Here is a 21,729-nt window from a genome sequence, read left to right as displayed (position 1 = left end):
AGCAGTCTTGGGATTGCTATGAAACACCCCAAAGAGTAAATGTACCAATCCTGACATACTATGAGAACCGAGCATGTGGCACCTTATACGGGGTAATACTCAGACCCAAATTTGGGTGAACAAATTTGCATAGCAGGGAAAGGTGGTGCAGAGCAACCTTCAGCGAGATGCAGAGCCAGTGGGTAAGCTCCTACAGACTCGGCAATATAAATGGAAATTAATTTTCCTTCTTTTGACTGAAGGATAGACGCAACATAAATCAGTCAAGTCACGCATACTACAGCCCGAGTAACTTCCCAACTCATTTGGGAAATCACGCTGGCCACGCTGTGGAACTGCATTAATAATCTCACAGATAATGTGCCTATATTGGGAATTTTATCTGTGGGAATACCAGAACAAATGTCCCGGTCAGGAAATCTACATCAAGCTCCTTAGAGCCACTGTAAGTGATGGGGAACAGAAAGCAATTATTTTGCTAACACAATTGAGTAATTAATAATATCCATGATATGCAACGGACGGGATGCAAAAGGGAACTCGCTGGTGAAGTGATTTGGGCAGATAAAATGGTGAAGGAAAGCTTTAAACTTCCTAGTCTGATCTGAGGAAATTTGGCCATGGAAGTGGTTATGTCCTTCAGCTCTCACTGCCACCCAGCCTGAGCTGTAACCTGGATTCCACCAGACAAAGCTCATCCTCACCACTTACCTCTTCAGCTGCAATGATTATTTCACAGACCCCAAGACATGTTAATTGTTTTTCTAACTTACAGTGAATCTTGGCTCAGTTAAATCAGCTCTTTGTGTAACACATATGTGTTTCCCTCATTCTGCTTTCAGGTTCCTCTTCACCCTCTCCCCATTGCTGATGAAGAAAAACCAAACTGACTTTACAAAGAAAACTGTATTTGACAGGGAGAATGAAGTTGTTAACTGGCCTGAGCAACCAGATTTGTATTAATTGAGCTGAACTAATTAATCCAGCAACATCAGTCCACAGAAAAAAACCATGAAATATTTATGCTTCTCTAGTCAACAAGATAGCCAAGGAAAAAGCAAGCAGATAATTGTCTCTTCACACAGCACAAAAAATGCCTGATAGGAATCTTCACCTCAAAGACTTTGAACATCAACAGAAGAGGCATTCACTACATCAAATCCATGTGATAAATACAATGTTTTATAGTTTCTTCTAGGTTTGTTGCTTCAAATACTGTTATTTTAACTCTACTTCTTCAAACCTTTATCAGGTTCTAAGGGAATGAGGAACTAAGGCATGACATTAAGTGTTCACAGCGAGCAACCGCAGCCTCTCGTAGGCCCACAGCGGCTCTGAACAGATCGCCTGTGTGTCTCAGAGCTCAGTAACTTTTTGTATATACTGCCTGCGCTCTACTAACAACAGCTGCAGAGGGGACAGCATGTGGCCCGTGCTATCGTCTTTCTCATGACCTTTAATGCTGTGCAGATAAACAAAGAGGAATGGGATTGCTGCACGCTCCTGCTGGCCTACGTCTAACTTGGAAGGAAGTATGGAGAAATGAATGAATCGGCACTTGGAAATGTTGTGCCTATACAGGGAGAAGGAGACTCATGTGGTCAGCAGTGATATTTCTGCATGGGTCAACTGCCTTTGTAAAGCCACCCCCGAATATGGCCTGTTATTGACTGTCCAGAAAAATCACATTTTTTATTTACTTTCCTTGCAAGCTCTCCTGATGACTGGGTATTCTCTTTCTCAGGGAAAATACAGGGTTTAACTTCTGCACTGTGTAAGTGCAGTGATTGAAAGGGGGTCATGACAGCAAGTGCGAGGGGAAGCCTTGGTTACCTGGGTTCAGTAAGGTTTTACCTTTCCTCCTGCAGACTAAATGCTGCAATGTCTCACATGCTCTAACTTCTACCTAATTCGGGATCCTCAAGCTCAAATTAAGCAGGAGATCTAGGGGCATGACTGAGCCTCAGCTTCACCCAAGTAAATCATATCATATTTTCCAGTGTCAGTGGAGGATCTGCCAGAGGGAGATCAGGTTTATACTGAGATCCATCCCATATCAACGACAAGGCTGAGGAAATCTCAAGGACAGCCTTTTTCACAGATTCAATATGCAGACCTTTACAAAGCAACAGACGATCCCTTTCTCATTTATGCCAAGGTGTAAATATTTTATCAACTCTTCTCTCACTGCTGAGTAGCTTTAATTGCATTTGCTTCAGTAAAGTCCTGAGCTGCTGTAAATCAAGTACTTGGTTTAGGCTACTCACCATGGTCATGGGCAAAAACAAACAAGTTAAGTTCTGTCAGCCTCTGGGCCAAGTCATCATAGCGGCCGCAGTGTTCCCCAGCGCCATGAGCGATAAACACGAGGGCCCTAAATGGAGCATTAAGGTATAAATCATTAACTCGGCAATCAATCCGCAAAGGTTTCAGAGCTGCAAGGAAAAACAACACATGCAATTCTGCCACAGCATTTCAGACACCAGCAAAAACAAGGCAAGCACATAACGGCTGAGGTGGGTTTTAACAGAGGAGAAAATCCCTCGACCTGGTCTTCACCAGGCGTTGGTAGGACATGGGAGCCACCTGCTCAGGGGACAGACACTGCTCCTTCCCGTTGGTCTGCCACAAATCGAAGATGCAGATGGGCATCAGCATCCATCCTCGAGGTGGGTAACTCCACCTTGGGCTTGAGGCATCTACACTGCTCCTACACTGGAAGTGTTATCACTGAGTTCATTTAGGCTTGGTATTTCTCCACGATTTCAAATATAAATATTGTCTTTTATACCTTACAGCACCGTCTGATGCTAGAGAGTGCTCCTGGAGGTGAAATTTCAGCTAAAGGATGGGCCTCGAGCAGAGTCCAGAACTTTGGTTGGAGTTTGGGATTTTCTCTTTTGGCCCCAGTTCTGATAATTTTACCATTCTGTCCCAAAATAGTTGCTTCACATTGGTGATTAAGGTGACTCTGACATAGCCGTGTGCAGCTACAGGTAGGGATCATAAAAAATCAGTCTAACAGGTACTTCTTTTTGAAAGCCATACAAGCACTTATCTTCAAAGACGCCAGTTCTAACAGTGATGCTTTACTTCTTTACTGGAATGGCATCAAGTGAGAGGGGCTGAAGCTGAATGAACCTTCACAGTGTTTTTACCGAGAAAAGCTGGTACAGAACCAGTCTGGAACTATAGCAGAAGTAGCAACAAAACCACAGAACTTTTGCCAAATTTGACAGGTGACTATTTAAATTCCAGCTTTAGCAACATAAACATAACCTGTTTGTTTAAAAGTACCATTTGTCATTGCAACATCAGCAACCACGAAACAGCCTGAAGGCTGCAAGTTAGAGATTTTCAGTACAGTAACAGTGAAATATTAGACGAACTGGCAACATAAAATAATGACAGCAGTTTACAACCAGTGAATTTCTCACCTTTTTTTTTGATTGAGGCTTTGAATACATTTTTAGACAGTGTATTCACTACAATAAATGGCTTTGATCTTGATATATTTCAACTTTAAAAAGACGCTGGGTGATGCAGAAACCCCTCCTCTACCTCTTTGATTAACACCTGCTTCAAAGTATTGGCTCAAGCTAGACAACTTGAAAGAACATCCCTCGAAACCAGAGGGATTTTACAAAGCACACGGCAAGCACAACAGCTCTGGTATCTAATTAGTAAAGGGTGAGGGTAGGTTGTGCTGCATATTTAACTTGCTCTGCTTTATAAATGCCCTTTAGTATCACTGAAGGGGATACTAAAATTGGAGGCACCATTCAGATTCCCTGCTCAGGCGCTTACTTAAGCCCTTGGTTACTCTTTAGAGCACCTATATTTTTCAGTGCTGACTAGGCACAGAGATTAAGGTGCCCCTTGGCTGACTGAATACAGCCCTTATTTCTCAGAGAAATATAATTTCAATGTATGTGCTGAAACGCACCAAGTGAATGACACCTAATGGGAAGCAGGCAAAGAGAGCTCTGTCATGCTGTTCTTTCATCCCCCCGACAGCAAAGCCCTAATTTTGCTTTCATTCACACTGATGCAGCACCACGGCTTTGCCTGACAGCATCCTGCCAGATGCTCAGCCCCCTCATCCTCTGTGAAACCAGTGAGAAAAGGAAAAAATGCAATGTTTCAGAGAGGCAAGGTGTTCCTGCAACCTCTCCTCTCACCTCACGCAACAACTGCCAGGCATTGCAGAACTGAGCCTCCGGACACCATGGGGAGGAGACCTGAGTTATTGTTTGTCTGCAAAGTACTGAGACTGATGGTGCCGTGAGAGCCCCAATGGCAGCAGCTGTCAGGAAGACTTGGATACTTTTGAAAGTTTTGTGCTATCAACAGTCATAAACGAGGAGAAATATTTCCAAATCGTTATGTCCAAACAGAAGTAGCTCGTTTGGTTGTTCAATAAAAAGAGAGAGTGGTTTTCCTGACCCAAACCCAGGTCACTTCTACACAGGTCTTTAGCTCCAGCTCTCAGGTCTGAGCCCAGGGGCCATACATTAAACACAAGAGCTTGAAAAATGAAATTAGTATGAGCATCACCTGGTCAAGGACAGGAGGATTTGGCTCTTCCACCTCATCTCCCATTTCCCATTACAAAACAAGTTTAGGTTTGGCAAATAACACCTGAAGGCAGTATAACAAATATTCAACATATTTTCCCTAGCAAGCTGGCACGAAAACCTGAATGATTAGGTTGACTGACAGCAGTTCTTTGCTCTATGCAAACATTTCTGCAGACAGCCCTGCTCTCGAATTGCAGCCTGCTCCTTCCTACCACAATGGCTGGAATAGGAGAATATCAGAGACTGCTTTCAACAGAGCCATTTAAAATTAATACTGAAACCCTGCAGGCTCTAAGATTTTGCAGGACTGCAGTGCCTCTGCGTGTGACCTCCATGGAAGTTCTGTTCAAACAATTTGGTGTATTGGCCGTGTATCAAATTGAACCCGGCGAGGAATTTCTTCACCTCCAGCTCTTGCAACTGCAGTGGTGAAATCCTTGGAAGCACGCACGTGCAACTGCTGAACATCTCAACACGGCATCGCTTTGACATCTGCTCCAGAAAGCGCCTAATCCCACACCAGCACCATTTCCCCGCTCTCAGCAGGTGTGTCTCCGTGCTTGCTCTCGCCTAACCAGTGCGACAATTATGGCTGTTACAGGAAACCAGTTTACTGGCTGCTCTTTGCCAAGCAACAGCCGGTGCTCACAGACTCCTGCCCTCCCCATAGCCTTCACCTCCTCCTCCCACCCTGCTGCAGGTTTCTGCCTCCTGGCACTGCCCAGCTGGGCAAACAGACGCAGTTACCTGTTACAACACCAGGACAGGACAATATTTGTTTTTCATCGTTCAAACCAACTGCTGCCTGTGTTTAATTATCCCCCGTTGGGAGGGAATGGTACCACAGAATGGTTTGGGTTGGAAGGGGCCTTTAAAGGCCATCCAGTCTAACCCCCTGCCACGAGCAGGGTCATCTTCAACCAGACCGGGCAGCTCAGAGCCCCGTTGTCCTTCTACCCTGCCCTTTGGAGAGGTCAAGCTGTTTGCAACCCTTCACGTTTCTCACCATAACTTCCCACCCTCCAATAACTCACTTCTTGCATGGGGAGCAGCTTTGCAGGGCAGCAATTCAGCTTTAGTTGCAGGAGCAGAACCAGTTTGAGAGGCTCCCACCTTCTTCACCACTTTATGTTGCCACCTGGCCGTGCCAGTACAATTGTGTAGGGATGCAATTTCACAATCAAGTACAGGAGAAGTATTGCAGGGAAAATAAACTGCAGTGTTGGGCTTAGCCAAATGAGTGAGAGCCCTCTTAACCCAGGGCTCTGTCATTAGAAGACACGCACCTTGAAACAGCACCCAGAAAGCTGCTGCACTGTGAATATAGCAGGGCAGAAACACAACTTGGGTCCTGCTGAGCATAAGACCCATGTTCTTGCTTTATTTTCAACAAAAATAAGGTTGAAACTGAACCAGATGAGGAAAGCCATGAGCAGGATGGTGTGATTTTAACATCCTGCGCCCTCTGAGGACAGAGGCACTTCTGTGGGAACCCACGCATGCTCTTCTATTGCCAGAGATGAACCCAAAATGCTGAAACTAGACCAAAGGACTGAAGACAAGCTTCCTATGACTGCATGTAGTAAAAATGCAATCTTTCCCACCCCATTCAAAAGCATCCCTTCTCCAGAACAATATTTCAGTACTTGCTTAACCTCAGGAAACTTTCTTCAAGTCAGGAAAGTCAACAGGACTTACGAAGTACAAGATAAAAGTTAAAAAAGGATTTATAAATGCTGTCCTGAATAAGGGCTGATTTAATCACATGTGGACATGATTTCCTGAATTAGGTCCTTGCAACTTAAGCCAATACCATGTTATTCTACGTAAGGAAACTACACTTTTCATTTGGTGTAATGTATGTTGTTACCAGAACCAGATCAGCTCTAACAAAGAACATCTGACTCGAGCAGTTTTGAATCCTTGACACTAAATTCCTGAAGTAATTTTTAAAAACTAACTGACAGGAACGCTCCGAGTTAGCGAGGCTGCCAGCAAAGTGACTGGCTTACTGAAATTATTACATTTTGTTGTGTTGTTTTAGTTGATTTATCAGTTCCTTTGTAGCTGCATCCGCCTGCGTCCTAGAACCACAGTGAACAATTAACCTCTGTTTACCAAAAACATTTCACTGGCGATATTTTTGGACAAACAACTGGATTGTTGTTCACAGACCTTTTTGACTTGTTAAAAATGTAACATCATGTATATGGATTTTGCTTCTAGAGTATCTTCTTAAGTAATCTTCTAAGTATCTTCTTATCGTCTCCTTCTCTGCAGACATTCAAAACCCGCCTGGACGCCTTCCTGTGTAACCTCATCTGGGTGTTCCTGCTCCGGCAGGGGGATTGGACTGGATGAGCTTTGGAGGTCCCTTCCAATCCCTAACGTTCTGGGATTCTGTGTGATTCTGTGATAGAGTATATAATAACGGAAAATCAACCCAATTCTTGGGTTAGCTGGGTTAGTGGTCCTCACTGATTATGCAGCTTGGTTGTCTTTCACACAGTAAGATTATGCATTAAGCAGCTTGTAACTCTGTCAAGGTTTAACTGTTGTTCCGATTTTCTACCCTTGGTATTTGGTTAAAGATTACTGTTTGTTTTTTTTAATTTCCAGCTAATGATTTCCAACAACATATCATGAAGAACAAATTGTTTTCTTCACGGTAACAGAAACGGGTGACCGTTTCTCTGGGGCCTCTCAAGCCTCTTGATTTGGATGTACAACCAGAAATCTGGATGAGGGATGTCCCTGTATCTGCTTTCTGAGTCAGCTTTTGCATTTCTTTTGTTTGTTTGTTTGTTTTCCCGAGGTGATTTGTGTCCCAAAGCTCCACTGACAGCACTTGGGCCGCAGGCAAGGATTACGAATAGTTGCGGCAACTTCTCTCACGTTGTGCTTATTCGTGACCTACGCAGTTCAGCCTGGTGACTCCGGTGAGACAGGAAAATTGATGGTGGAGCCAGGTGTGTCTCTTGGTGCTGTATTTCTGTCTCTAGCAAACAGGCAGAGTTATGTCCCTCTGAGGACACGAAAGGCAGTGGCTTTGCTCCCAGTTCCAAGCCAAATTTCAGGGAGGCATCACGCACAAGAGGTTTGCTTGCTCTCTTCCTCAGGTTTTTTGAGAAATGCATTCTTAGCCTCTGCTCTGCTGGCTCAAGCAACCTGTGAAAACCTCTGAGCAACACAGAATACGTCAAAGGCTTGTGCACTGTGCTCACACGACACAATTTCTGCTTGATTTTATAGGGCTTGTGGGGATTTCAGATTCTGCACATTGGTTTTTGATGCGGGTTGGACTAGTCTAGCAGCATCAGTGGCTTCATTCCTGTCCAGATCCTAAACTGGCAATTAAAAAATAAACCCCTCCAGCAAACTCCTCTTCCTCCTTTCTTTTCCCATTTACATAGGTTTGGACCTTTCCATTCAAGTCTGCCCAAAGGGGCTGCTCTTGGTTTGGACAGCATCCTCCTGTCCCACCCAATAGACTTAGGGTCTTAAAATCTGCACTTGCTTCTGTGAGCAACTCCCTTGCAACTGTCTGCAAGCCTGGTCTCACCACACATCCCAAAAATCACAACAATCCCTCAGCGGCATGGAGTTAGGAGATCATTTGGGAGCTGTCGTGACCTAAGGGAGGAGTAACTTAAGGAGGTTACTCAACAACATGAGGAAGTGTAGGCACCATCAATCAGTGGGGCAGAGACAGCGCTGGGTAGCACAGACGTATTTCAAAACAAAAGGTTCGACAGGATCCAGCTCGAGCCAGCACAAAACAATGTGGAGAAACAGCTTATGCTGATTTATTATGGCTCTCTGAAAAGCAAGCCCTTGCTGAGGATAACTCATGCGTGGTCTAGCACAGGGAAAAAGAGAGGACGGAAACTTCAGGTGGGGGTGGAGGGAAGGAATTATTGAGGCCTGGTAACAGCACAGCTCCAGAGAAACCTCTGCAAAGTTAACGTTGGAGACCAGCTGCCTTTTGTTTCAAGGAAGCTTTGAAGCAGTGGTTTAGGGGACACGAGGCTGAGATCAGAGGTGAAATGCTTAAGTGTGTAGCTTAAAATTCATAGGCTGGATCTTCCCACCCCTTTCTTGGCTGGAAGTGAAGAGAAGGGATTCTAGGGTTACACAGACCGCCTCGGGGAGACACTTTGATACCAGAGATGGGATTTTCTGAATCGGCAAGGCAGACGTGCACTCCGGAGATGTGGAAAGCTCTGGTATTGGAGCTGCACTCTCCTCCTGCTGCTGCCCCACTACAGAGGACAGAAATCCCTGAAAGGAGAGTTATGACGGCTGTTTTCCCAAAGTGTTCACACACAGCTTGAATTGGGCTGTACTCAGACATCCCAGCTCCGTGCTTTGCTCCGATGCAGCCCTTCCTTGGTACAAGGGCATCGAGAGAGATAAAACGGAGGTCACATATCCCAAGGGGAGCTACAAGGATGAATGCACGAAGCAGCGTCCTTCTGAGAAAACCATGCAAAGTGTTATTTAAATAGGAGAGATCAGCTGCAAAATTCAAGTCGATCTGAAATCACACCCAAAATTTTTAGATTAGATTTGAGGTGTGGAGGAAGAATACTCAAAGAAAAGAGTTGCTGGCATAGATCCCTTTGGAAATCAGGAAAACCCAGATACTTGTTGTTAATTTTATTAAAAAATACTTTTCATACTGCAGATGGAAGGTGGCTCCAGGACCACAACTCTCAATGGAGGACAAACAAATGGGGAGTAAAAGCAAGGAAGAGTTTTTGCAGAGCTCTTCCACTTTCACAGACTGGCACTGAAGCTCCAGTGGTTTCCAAAGGGACAAAAAGGACCGTCCAGCCAGCTGTGTAGCAGTTTCTTCCTGAAATCAAAATACAGGCACTGCCTGGTGAGCCAAAGCCTTGAAAAAAGAAAGGCTCGAGTAATGAGAGCGACTGTGCTTTCAAAGCATGGAAAGCTGCAATTAAAGGGCCAGAAGTTTTCTTCTGCACGGTCACTACTGCTTTAGCTCAGCATTACTCACTAGTTCAGGACTAAACCTGCTCACTGAACACAGAAGGGGGTTTTTTATATAAAAGTGTGTCTCTGTTTCAAAATAGCTGTGCAAAAATCGTTCATTCTCACTGAGTTCACTTGCAGTCTCAGTCTGCTATAAGCTCATAGCTTGACAAATCCAATGAAACCCTAAAAGGCCAAGCAGGCTTCCTAGGAAGGAACGAAGTATCCTTGATGAAGGGATCAGCTCAAGCCATGCAAGAACTCTCCCTACATGACACCCTAACCCCATTTTGACCATTTAATTTCCCTTCTCTGCACAGACCAGAAGATGGAAGTAGACAGCAGTACTCCTGTGTGGAGGTGAGGAGATTCAGTTGAGCCTCTGTAGGTTTCTAGTGATGAAAATTACTTTAAAAGTAAAGCCATCCCTCTGGTTAGGTCCACACTTGGTGACTTTTAAGTCCTTAGTAACAGGCCTGCTTGCTTGGTTATTTTCAAATATTTGCTAAGAAGCAATTGTAGTTTGAGATAAATCATCAAGTGATACAGAGGATGCTACATCTCAATGTGAAGTGCTTCCTGAAGTCCTCTAAGAGACGTCTGCAAACTCTCTCCGACTTCACTTTTTTCACAAGGTATTTTTCACACAGGAGCAGGACATCAGCAGTGGTCTGAACTTGGGCTCACCAGGGGTTCTTCACGGTCAGTCTCCCCCCAGAAAATCAATGCTGCTTTAAAATGGGACTGTCCGTGTTTTAGAACCTAGCCATGGCTCTAACCACCTCCAGTCTCAAGCTGTAATTTCAGGGACTGGATGGTACAGACAACTCATGGGAAGCAATATTGAAAATGGCAGTAAAGGAAGAATTCAGCTCATCACCCCAGCACACGCGTAGGGAAGGAACTGAAAAGCTCACACCTGGCACAAGGGAGTCGGAGCATTTCCAACCATTCCTCGCAATAAAAACTGCACAGCTGAGGTACCTGGGTCAGGCGTTTTGGCCTCATGTGGGCAAATCCCCACTACCTCTAAAGAGAGCTGTGAATAAGTAAGGAGCAAGAAAGGGGATGACACTTTACCTGTTCTGTGAACTCAAGATAGTATGATATTACTACTTTTTAATAAAGCACTAACTGTGCAATTCCCAATTGTACAGCAACGAGTTAAAGCAAATCATAAAACTTCAATTCCCTGAAATACTTAGACCCGATCGTATGGGTTGTAACCAGGCAATTCCACCAATAATGTGGAACTCTTGATTACTTCCTGCAGAGTCAATTACCCGTCCTCATTTTTACCTTTCTGATCCAATTTTGTCTGTGGTCCTCTGTGTTGGCAGAAATCTTAACTGGTTATCTTTAACAAACTGACGAACTCATAAGTAGTTCGGATGTCACAGATAACACGAGTCTCCAAACAGCCAATCCTTTTTGGTGTGGCTTTCCAAAAGCCAGGGTGGAATTACCCCATAAACTCAAGGATTGATTTCTTAATCATAAAGCACTTACGTATATTTTAACATCAAGATGAAGCACATTAATTTCCAACAGATGGGCACATCCCAGAGCTGCACTTCAGCCCTGCCCAGCTACGACAGCGATCTCTGCAGCGATGGAGCTTTGTGGGCTCTATCAACATCAACAGCAGCAGCAATTCCTCTGGGAAATTCCTAATGTCCCAGCCAAAGCACTTGCCAAGGCTTTGAGCACCTTCTAATGCATGTAATATTCCACGTTTGCCATAGACCCGGGGTAGGAAAGTTGAAGGTAAGCAGATAAATGTGAGACACAGGAATCCTGCTAAGACAGCGATCTCTGCAACGTGTGCTTTAAAGGTTGAAATCACAGAATCCCAGACCGTTAGGGATTGGAAGGGACCTCCAAAGCTCATCCAGTCCAATCCCCCTGCCGGAGCAGGAACACCCAGATGAGGTTACACAGGAAGGCGTCCAGGCGGGTTTTGAATGTCTGCAGAGAAGGAGACTCCACAACCTCTCTGGGCAGCCTGGGCCAGGGCTCTGTCACCCTCACTGAGAAGAAGTTTCTTCTCCAATTGAAGTGGAACCTCCTGTGTTCCAGTTTGTGTCCGTTACCCCTTGTCCTATCATTGTTTGTCACCGAGAAGAGCCTGGCTCCATCCTCGTGACACTCACCCTTTCAATATTTATAACCATGAATGAGGTCTCCCCTCAGTCTCCTCTTCTGCAAACTAAAGAGCCCCAGCTCCCTCAGCCGCTCCTCAGAAGGGAGATGCTCCACTCCCTCGATCATCTTTGTAGCCCTACGCTGGACTCTCTCCAGCAGTTCCTGTCCTTCTTGAACTGAGGGTCCAGAACTGGACACAATATTCCAGATGTGTTTATTCATGTTTAGAAACAAAGTCAATTAGAGCGGCGGATGAGGTGCAATGGTTCACCTGCAGATGATTTAATAGTTAACAAATGGACAGATATTTCTACCTATGGTTGCCAAACGCAGGTCTGTGTTATTTCTTGGCCGCACTGAGCTAATCTGGATTTCCAAAGCCTTCAGCTACAGCAGGCTTGTTTCCCAAAACGCTCCTTCATTTATAGCACTTCACTCATGGCAGAGGGGGCTGCCACGCTGATGCACATAAGGAACAACTTGCCACAGGTGTTAAAACACTGCTGTGATTCGCTCCCGAAAAGGGCTAGGTGTAAAAGCTTTACACTCCAAAATGGGGACCTGACCAACTTGAGGTGCAACTACTGAAATAAGGACAAGTGGTAACAATAAAATAGAAGACTATTTAGTTAGATAAATCCTTGGCTGCAATCACTTGTACAGGCAAAGAAAGCTAAAGGCATGTGGGATGTCTTTTCTGCAGAAAAGCTTAAAATAGAAAAGGAAATCAATACTCATTTACAGTATCTGGCAGTCACTGAACCAAAACATACATGTACACCTACAGCAGAGCAGAAATAACAACATTTATTTAAACCACAAGCTGTTATTCTGCAGCAGGAACGCCGCGTTTTATGTGGAGCACTTCACCAGAAACTAAGACGCACCACATATTTCTGACCATTTTTAAAATGCCTCAGTAACTGACAAGAGCAAATACTTCCAATACCACAATTTTTAACACTGCCACTGCCAGGCTGGCTCAGCAAGAAGCAAACCTTTGCTGGTCCAGCCCTTAAATGATGCTTGAGAAGAGAAACAAGGACCTGTATGCATGAATGACATGACACTTCCACCGACTATGGAAAACAGGGGCTTTAGGGGAAGGAGTAGAGTTCAACAACTTAACATTGCCCAAACACTGACAGCGAAATTAACTATAAACAAAATTAATCTGCTCATTGATTTCTTTCTTCTTCCATTCCCCAGCTCTGAGAAATGTGACCAGTAACAAACAGCACAAATAATGACAACAGCTGGCTTGTGTACAACGCTGCTCATTCACAGAACCCAAAACGCTCTGAGGGTGCACCCGGGCTTGTTGTAGAGTCACAGAACATCACCACGGGCTCCCTGAGGTCCTGCCCTGTGCTACACTGAACCGAGAAAGAAAAAGTCAATTTTTAAAAAGCTTCCTGTCCTAATGAACAGCTAATAATGTCAGAGAGATCTGCGCAGTTTCAGGGCAACCCAGGTTGAGATGCTCGGTGCTCCTTGCCAAAGCCATTTGCGGAGGGCCAGAGGATGACTGAATGCTGATTGCTTCACTATCCTTTTAATAAAAGGAGATTACGAATGCTGCTCAGAATACAGGTTTTAATACTCCAGATATTGCAGACGAGCTCTCACGCAAAACTGAAAAAGTGAAGAAAAAGCTTAATAGTTAAGTCAGCGAGATGCTATCTCTACAGCAATTTAATTACTTACTGCTTCCTCATCACTCCTCACGCCTTTAGCGCAGCAAATTAGGCCACTGCAGATTCCTGGAATGTGACAGTTGAATTTGAAACCTTGCTGGGATAGTTTTGAAAAAATAAAAGCAAAAAAAAGATGTTGAAAAATTATAAAAATGAGCTCATCTTGCCAGCTGGTGAGCTAGCTAACCTGCTGACACCTCCAGCAAATTAAACCAACTTCCTCATCTGAAAAAAAAGGCCAAAATTCTAAGTTTTATTCCCACACTCTGCAAGCTTCAAGCTGGATCAAGGAAGAAAGAAAACATCCAGAGCAAGCCCTTTTTACCACAGGTCAGATGGTTGAAAAAGGTCAGTAATCTTTCTTACCTACCAGATCTACAGTAGTTTGTACATTTTCTCCTTACCCATCTATACACAATACTGGAGCAAACAATTACTACACTATTACCGCTGAATGTTTGGCTTTAGCTCAGCTGTCAATATTTTGTTTCCTTTTTTTTTCCTCCTCTCTCTCTTTTCTAAAGGATTGCTGCTGAGACAATTTACTTGTAACAGAGCACAACTAATGCATCGCTTTCAGTAGATTTTTTTTAAAAGCTCTCTCCAAACATCAAGCACTCTTCAACCACCAAAACCTGGAGGGATAACTTACTTTCTCTAGGTCTAGCAAGCCGCCTTTGCCATCACGTAGTAAGGACAAGAAGGACATTGAGATCCTTTCCTGACACCACCACCCAGTACCTGCTCCAGGTCTGGCTGCCTCAGATGACGTTTGTGGTCAGAAACAGCCCAAGGTTGGTATTTGGGATCGTTGTACCGGTATTGCTCTGCCAGTTAACATGAGTGAAATTTTACTGGCCTTCAAGAAGAAGCCCAAGGAGAGATAGAGTTTTAATGATGTCAGAAAACTTCACTCTGACATTATATATAAAGTATATAACTGGGGTGTGATGAGGTAAGAGGTCTGCCTAAGCTCAAGAAGAAGCCCAAGGAGAGATAGAGTTTTAATGATGTCAGAAAACTTCACTCTGACATTATATATAAGTATATAACTGGGGTGAGATGAGGTAAGAGTGCCTAAGCACATCTTATGGAATCTCATGTGCAGGATGTGATGCTATTTCCTTGGAAATTTAGGAGGATCAGCCATTTGCTACCAGGGCCGTGTCACATCTCTCGGACAGGGACAATAGAAGATTGTTGCACACTGATGGTTTCCCATCAAGCGGGAGCACATCAGGACAAGGGCAGGTCTGAACCCGGGGAAGGCCACTCAGCCAAATGCGCCTGCAGGGACAGCTCCTGAACAATGCGATTTCCCTGGAAGAACAAAGAGAGCAGATGCTTGACCTGGGTCCACAAAGCACAAAGTCACAGCAGGCTGAAGGGAACCTGAGAGGAAACACAGGCCAGCTCCACTGCAACAGGCATCTAGAAAAACTACCCTCTTCCAGCCAGTACAACCACACCAGCCAACTCCCGTTGGAGATGTCTTCAAGGTGATCTGAAAGAGCTGCCGTGTGCTCCCAAAGGATGTTCACGAGTGCTGAAGAAACTGAGACAAGGAACTCCATGCAGCTGGTTTTATCATTTTGATTAAACCTACACATTTCTTGTGCTAGTGGAGCAAATTGCTCTTGCATCCGGAACCTTGATAAAGCTGACGGGTTTGTCAGCTTCAACCATCGCATGACTCACAACAAACAACTGGTTTAGAGCGCTCCCGGTTTGATGAGCTGAAGAAAACTCACGTGTGTCCAAGAGGAGAGCCAGCGCAGGGTCTGCTCAGGGTAAAGAGGGCTCTGACTGATGAGTGACCAGCGAGAGGATCCATCGGGGTCATGGTACAAAGCTGGTTCTGATCATTACAATTGTAATAAGGAAATTAACTATTTCCATGGAAGAAGAAAGGTTTGCTTACCATCTGATCTCTGGCAGAATCGTGAGCAGAAACTGAGTGTTTCAACACAATCTCAAGGCCATCTTCCTTCTCTTCTCCTATTTCTACCTCTGGTACTCACCATGTTGAACAGCACTGTTTCCAAAAGTTCATCAGGTGGCACCAGCACTGATTTTGCTTCCTTTGCTGCTATCTCAGGACCAGGATGAAATTTTACTGCTTTGAGATCCACAACAGGGAATTCCTAAAGTCACCCCATTCCCACACAATGTCACAGCGTTGTATAGTTGAGCTCAGAAGCCGATCCTAACAGGGACACGAGCAAAAGGGACAGTTTAATTACACTCGTTATTCCCTTTGTTATTTGCCTTTTTTCCTTGGCTTCTGTGGAATAAAAGGCAGGTTTGCTTCCACTGAACACTCCTGGGGGGACTGAAAAAATGTCTCCTGCTAAAAAAGCCAGTTGGAAACATCTACAGCAAGAACCCAAGCTGCTCTCCTGTCTGCCAGAGGCCCTCTGACGGGAAGCTGGTTTGCTAATTTGCCCATCCTCTAGAAATGCATAAGAAATCATTAAAGGATGCCCCCATTGGCAGTGAATACAGCACAGTCACACGGAGCAAAGGGAGCGCAGGCATTAAATGAACACAAAAAGGCAGGTGAACAGACGGGAGGCTTTAGAAACTCGGGCAATAGCACTACAGCAAAGCCTGGAGCGTCAGTGCGACAAGGATAACTCTTTTTTCCCCTGTGCACTGTACACGATGTGATCGGACACAGAGGGAGCCGAATTCATCCGACAACAAGTGGCGCCGACAGGAAGTCCCTCTGCAGCACACCAATGTGGCCCTGCTGCGGCAGTTTGAAGTTGACCTCATTAGTACAAACAAAAGTGTTCTTCCAGAGCGACCCCGAATTAGAAACTCCTTTAAGTATTTCTAGAGACTAACGCCACACAGTATAAATAAAGACATTATAATCGGTGGTTTGATTCCCTTTGTTTTGACTTCACTTTGGTTTATTTATTTTTTTAGGCATTTTGGAAAGGTCTGAAAGTCAAATTTGACTTTGTCATCTGCTCATGCTGGGAGCTGTGCTGTTCTTCTGGAAACGCCATGGAAATGCTGGTAAAGAGGTGCCAAAACCACCAAGCAATATCCACAATAGAAGGGTCAGTTCAAATATAAAGGCAGATTGTATTTCTGTGCTACAGGCACCTCTGCAGAGTCCTCGGGGAAGACAGAAATACATTTTCTCCTTATTGGCCTGGCCTTTCATTGCTAACAAGTCAGAGCGAATGACAGGCACTTTTCAAAGAGTAATACACGTTTAAAAAGTAAATAGAAAAGCAGGTGCTTTCTGTTTGTTTAATTTCATATTTTTAATCATACTCGTCAGCTGTAGCGCTGAAAGGGCTCCTACAAAGACACTGCTTACTCAGGCAATTACAACTCCCTTCACTTCAACCATGGTCGCGATGTCCAGAGCTGAGCCAACCCGTTTTAGGGTACGTTAACAACGGATCAGGACATATCCATGACCCACACGTGTCTCAGATTCAGGCACAGCACTTCAGTTGCTGGCAATCATTGAAATGCACCTTGAGGGACACACAAGCATCACGTTAATGAGCCAGATAATGATTTCTGTTTGGTAGATGAGGAAGCTCACAGACAAAGATGTCTGAAACTCACAATTTCCAAAGCATCCTCTACCTACAAGTGTCCCAAGCTTCAAGTGTCCAACTTTGAGTGGCTGATTCACAGGGAGAGAGAGATGAGCATCACTTTATGTGAAGCCAACGGTGGCTGGAGGCCGTTAGCACCTTTGAAACGACCACTCTGGGCCAGTGAATCTCACAGGGTTTATTTGAGGTCAACAGAGGGCTGAAAGCGCCCCAGAACAAACTGTTTATGGCTTATTGAGGCAGTGTCAGGAACAGCTGAAGCATCCAGAAAAGGCTACAGGGATACAGAACAGAGAGGAAAAGGTAATCTCCCAACTTCTCCAGGCCCCTGGGGCCTCAAAGGAAATATTTTGACTTCTCCTCCCAACTTTCCTTCCCCTTCCTCGTCCCACCTCTATTCTTAGCAGCTTTGTCTGAGAGCTGGGAACAGAGCATGGTTTCTTAATTCCTCACCTCCTATTACCTCATGTTTTGACTCAGACCACTCAGGGTGGTGGCGGAGGTCTTGACCTTGCATGGAACCACTGTTTTTGTTTACACTAAGGCTGCTTTCCCATGAAGTAGGATTTCCTCAGCTACTGGGACACGCTATAGGCACAGGACCAATCTGGTTTGGCACTTCTTCCAAACAATGTTACATGGTCCTGAAAATGCCTTCCTTTCCCCAGATCTTAAGCTTTGAACTCACTGATGAGCACTCAGTGCCGGGGAGGTACCCACTTCACAAACCTTGCTGTTGGCAAGGCACATGAAAACCACACCAGAACGCACTGCTTTTACCTCCCTGTTGCATTCAACCAGACCACTTAATGACATCTTATGATGAAACTGGCTCAACAAGTTGGGCAGCTGCTGGCCGGGGAAGCCACAGCGGCATTGCTGCCGGCAGTCTGCAACAGAAGAAGGCACCCAGGGCCCAGCCCTCCTCTTGGGAGTGACTTCCCACCCGAAACGAGGGAAAACACAGCCGCCCTCCTTCCTCAGCCCCAGTACTACCTACTCTGTCTACCCCATCTAATCACTGTGACATCTGAGGGCCTTTGTGTGTCAGCTTCCTGCGAAGTAATCACCTAAATCCCCGCGGAAACAAAGCGGACCCTGCTGAGGAACGCACAATAGGTGCCTTTCACTGCAGGACAACCTTGGCCTCGGTGGCCCTCGGAACAAAGCTTCCATATGTGCACCAGTAAGGGCTGATCAACACCACACAGGATCAGAGACGGGATATTTGTAAGCAAGCTGAAGAGCTTTACAAAATTTCCCAACTTCCTGACACGTTGTTTGTTTGGTTTTTTTTACATAAAAAGATTTTTTCTGTGCTAACGTGCTCCAGCACATCAGTCTGCCACAGCCTTTATCCACCTTTGCAGGTCTGTTGGAGAAGAGAAAAGCAAAGCCCCAGCTCCAAGGGGCAATGTCTGGTGGTCAGCCCCGCTTTCAGGGACTGCCTGGCCATTGTTTGCTCCTCAACTCCAGGCTAGGGCTACTCTTTAGTTTTCCCTTTGGCAGATACCCCGCTTCTTCCTCTCCCTGGGGGGGGATCAAGGACGGTAAGTTCTATTCTAATAGGAGACAAGTCAACGATAACCTTCGGGCATCCGCAGTGGAGAGGTGTTTCTATAGCCCTGGCTGGGATTAGACACAATGGATCAATGGAGGATCCCAGTGTTTGATGGCTGCAGCATCATTCGTTAGCGTTAAGATTTGAACCTGAATCAACAATTGAGTTAGAAGACCGAAAGAATCGCCTTCAGTATTTGAAATGAATTGTAACAGGCCTGCAAAAGTTCCCTGAGGTGTCCCTCTTTCTCTCCCTATACATACATATAAATATAGATCACTTTTGCTGAACATTTAAAATTAGATGAAAGTTGTTGAGCTTCTGCATATGAAGCAGAAAAAGCTGAGCTACTTATGAAAAGTGAGGGGAAAAAAAGATATATTTTAGGGTTGCCTATCAAAGCACTTCAAGAGCATTCTTGACTGTAGGATGCAGGCGCCAACTTGTTATTCAGTCACCATCTCTCATACATAACAATGCAAAAAGAGCTAATAATAAACAGTACGCCCCCTCCTTACACACAAACACACACACACACGCACGCATGCACTTAGGAACCGCTCATAAATGCACAACACTGATCCTGTCCACTTTTGCTGCCACAAAACTAGGGCAAGCTTTCTCTCAATTAACTGCTTGGTGCACAGAATCCTAAAAAAAAAAAAGCCATTAACTACCCAGAGGACTCAGACTCCAAGTTTTCACTCTCAGTTCTTCATCATCCTTTCATTTTTTGATCAAAGACGCATCCACACTCACTGCTAATTTGCTCAGAAATTAAACATGGAAAAAGAAAGCAATTCCTCAACTGGGTGAAGAACATTTTGGGCAGTTAATGATTAATTAGCATTATAATACAAGTCAGCCTGGTTTCACAGTAGAAGCTTGTTTCGATAGCATTTTTTTTTTCTGCAGAGGAAAACTTCAGGTTGGTGCAAAGAGTAATGTAAAGCATCAGCACCAAGAACTTTCCTCTTTGCTTCTGAAAGCAGAAGTAACTACAGAATGCTCTGTGGACCAGGTGAGCTGAAACCAAGACCCAAATCCTGCAGCTCAATTGGTGCAGGGGAGCTGTAGTGGGGCGGCTGCACTGTGCCCCTCTCTGGGAACAGGGTGCACTTGGGTGCTCCCCCACCAGCCAGGTCTCTGTTACTCCCATTTGCCCTCGGGCAGGTATAAAACCCAAGGCCATTGAAACAGAGTCCAAATCCTTCTCACAGCGCAGCTGATTTGGACACAGGACGATGGGCTGGTCCCACCTGTTGGGTGGTTGAGGTTTAACTCCCTACTCCAGCTTGAACAAGCTTTTCCTGTGACTGTTTTCTAGCTGTATAAGATCAACATAGCTTTTCCTGTTGGCTTGCAGAAAAAGAAGACAATAACTCAATACTCAGATTTTTATGAAGTAGTTACCTCTGTAACTAGTGGCAGCATAAATGCAGCAGATCCTGGGCGGAAGAAGAAAGACCATAACTATGGGATCATAATCTGCACATAATCATCATAGAAAGCTCTTACAGTAAAGGGTTATCTAAATTTGGAAAAAACCCAAATAATTATTTCAATTTCTCTGGTTCCTTGTCTGTGCTTGTTACCAAGTTCAGCTTTGAAACTGCAGATCCCAATGAAAGAGCTCCCTAATAATTTACTAACTGTAAATAATTAAAAGAACTCAAACAACAAGAAGCAACGCAGTCAAACCATATTCCTCCTGTTGCTCTGTTATTTCGGCTACTCCTGTTCAAACTGAAGTCAAATGCTGATATTTAATCTGTTGCCATTAAGCCTGTGCTATTCATTTGAAGATGGTTATTTATTGCTGGTAGGCACAAGGCATATGCCAGTGGTAGCACCCTGAACTGCCACCAAGCTAGCTGTGCCCAAAACGACAGCGACTCCATGGTCTGCATCTGTCTGGGCAATTTGAGGGAGTGAAGGTTTGGAGAACACAGTAGGAGCTCTCTCAAATGACACAAACCTCTTAGGGGCTCTGCAAAGCTCCATGCACACAGCCCTGAAACGCCAGTCAAGCTATAAATAATAATTAAACAAATAGAATCTTATTTACTGATAGTAAAAAATGGTATTTTGCTCTAAAGGGCTCACCTGGGGGTTGCTGGTGGCTTCCAATACTTGCAGAAGAGATACTGCCCATCAGCATTGACGATGTGGGGCAGGTCCTTGTATGGGATGTTCTGAGGACTCCGCTTTGGTGAACTTTCCTCTGGCATTCTGGAAGAATGACCTGCGAGGTGTGGGAAGAAACGAGACAGACTTTAAGACAGGTGCAGGCAAGGCTTGGTAGCCACAGACATTAAAGAAAGTCAGTCAGTAAGACAAGCACCACTGATGGAAGCCTCCCTCCAAAACCCCAGCCAAAGAGCCCCCCAAATCTCTACTTCTTTAAAACAGAAATGGAGCATTTCGTGTTCAGAAAATGCTCACATTTTGGGGGAGGGCATCGGAGGGGGAGAAGGAAGTAAAATTAATCCACCATCACTACTTCATTACAGCTTTCTCTCCCCCACTTCTCCCATCTGTGTTTATTTTGCATCGTTTTGTGAAACACATCTTAAAAAGAGTATTTTAGCTGCAATCAAGTGCAGATTATGCAGCAACCGCTACAAATCTGAAAAGACAGCTGCATAAAAGATTTATTTCTGCCTTAACATCTCCAAAGAACAGCGGAGGGTGCACAGCAGAGGTATCTGCCACCGTGCCATCATCAAGATCTCCTCTGACATCCCCAGCAGGAAGGCGGCAGCGGCGGGGATGCAAACATTTCCAGGAGAATTTGCCACAAACCTGTTTTCATCCTGTGCAAGGGTTTGCATTCTAGTGAGGAGCCGGCATCACAAGTCAAACGCAAGCAGGCGAGGCTTTTCGCATATCGCCGCGGAGCCGCATTCGCACTCCGCCAAGCGCGCAGCCCCCGCGGTCCCCGGCGGGTCCCTCCCGGGCAGCCCGGGCTCGCCGCGGATCTTCTTCCCGGCTCTTTGAGGAAAGTCGCTTGGGTAATTCACCACTTCTCGCTCATTTCAGCACTTTTTTTTTTTTTTTTTCCTCCCTCCTCAAACAAATTGCGCGTGTGGGCTGAAGTGGCGGTGGTGGGAGGGGAGGTTGGGAAGGGTGGGGGAGAGGGAGGGCCGACGAGGGGGAAAGCT

The 21,729-nt window shown here is 45.1% G+C and overlaps 1 protein-coding gene across 1 annotated transcript in view; it reads right to left on the bottom strand.

Moving 5' to 3' along the window:
• The window catches only part of MGLL (monoglyceride lipase), a 51,889-nt gene extending 30,425 nt beyond the window's left edge, over positions 1-21,464 (bottom strand). The window contains 3 exon segments of the mRNA XM_010186945.1: positions 2,268-2,374; positions 20,672-20,810; positions 21,371-21,464. Coding sequence (XP_010185247.1) covers positions 2,268-2,374; positions 20,672-20,810; positions 21,371-21,380 — 256 coding nt within the window. The 5' untranslated portion in view covers positions 21,381-21,464.
• Between the last annotated feature and the right edge of the window lie 265 nt (positions 21,465-21,729).

The sequence above is a fragment of the Mesitornis unicolor genome, unplaced genomic scaffold, assembly GCF_000695765.1.
Source record: "Mesitornis unicolor isolate BGI_N332 unplaced genomic scaffold, ASM69576v1 scaffold25346, whole genome shotgun sequence".
Classification (NCBI taxonomy): Eukaryota; Metazoa; Chordata; class Aves; order Mesitornithiformes; family Mesitornithidae; genus Mesitornis; species Mesitornis unicolor.
This window is presented reverse-complemented; position numbering and strand designations above follow the sequence as displayed.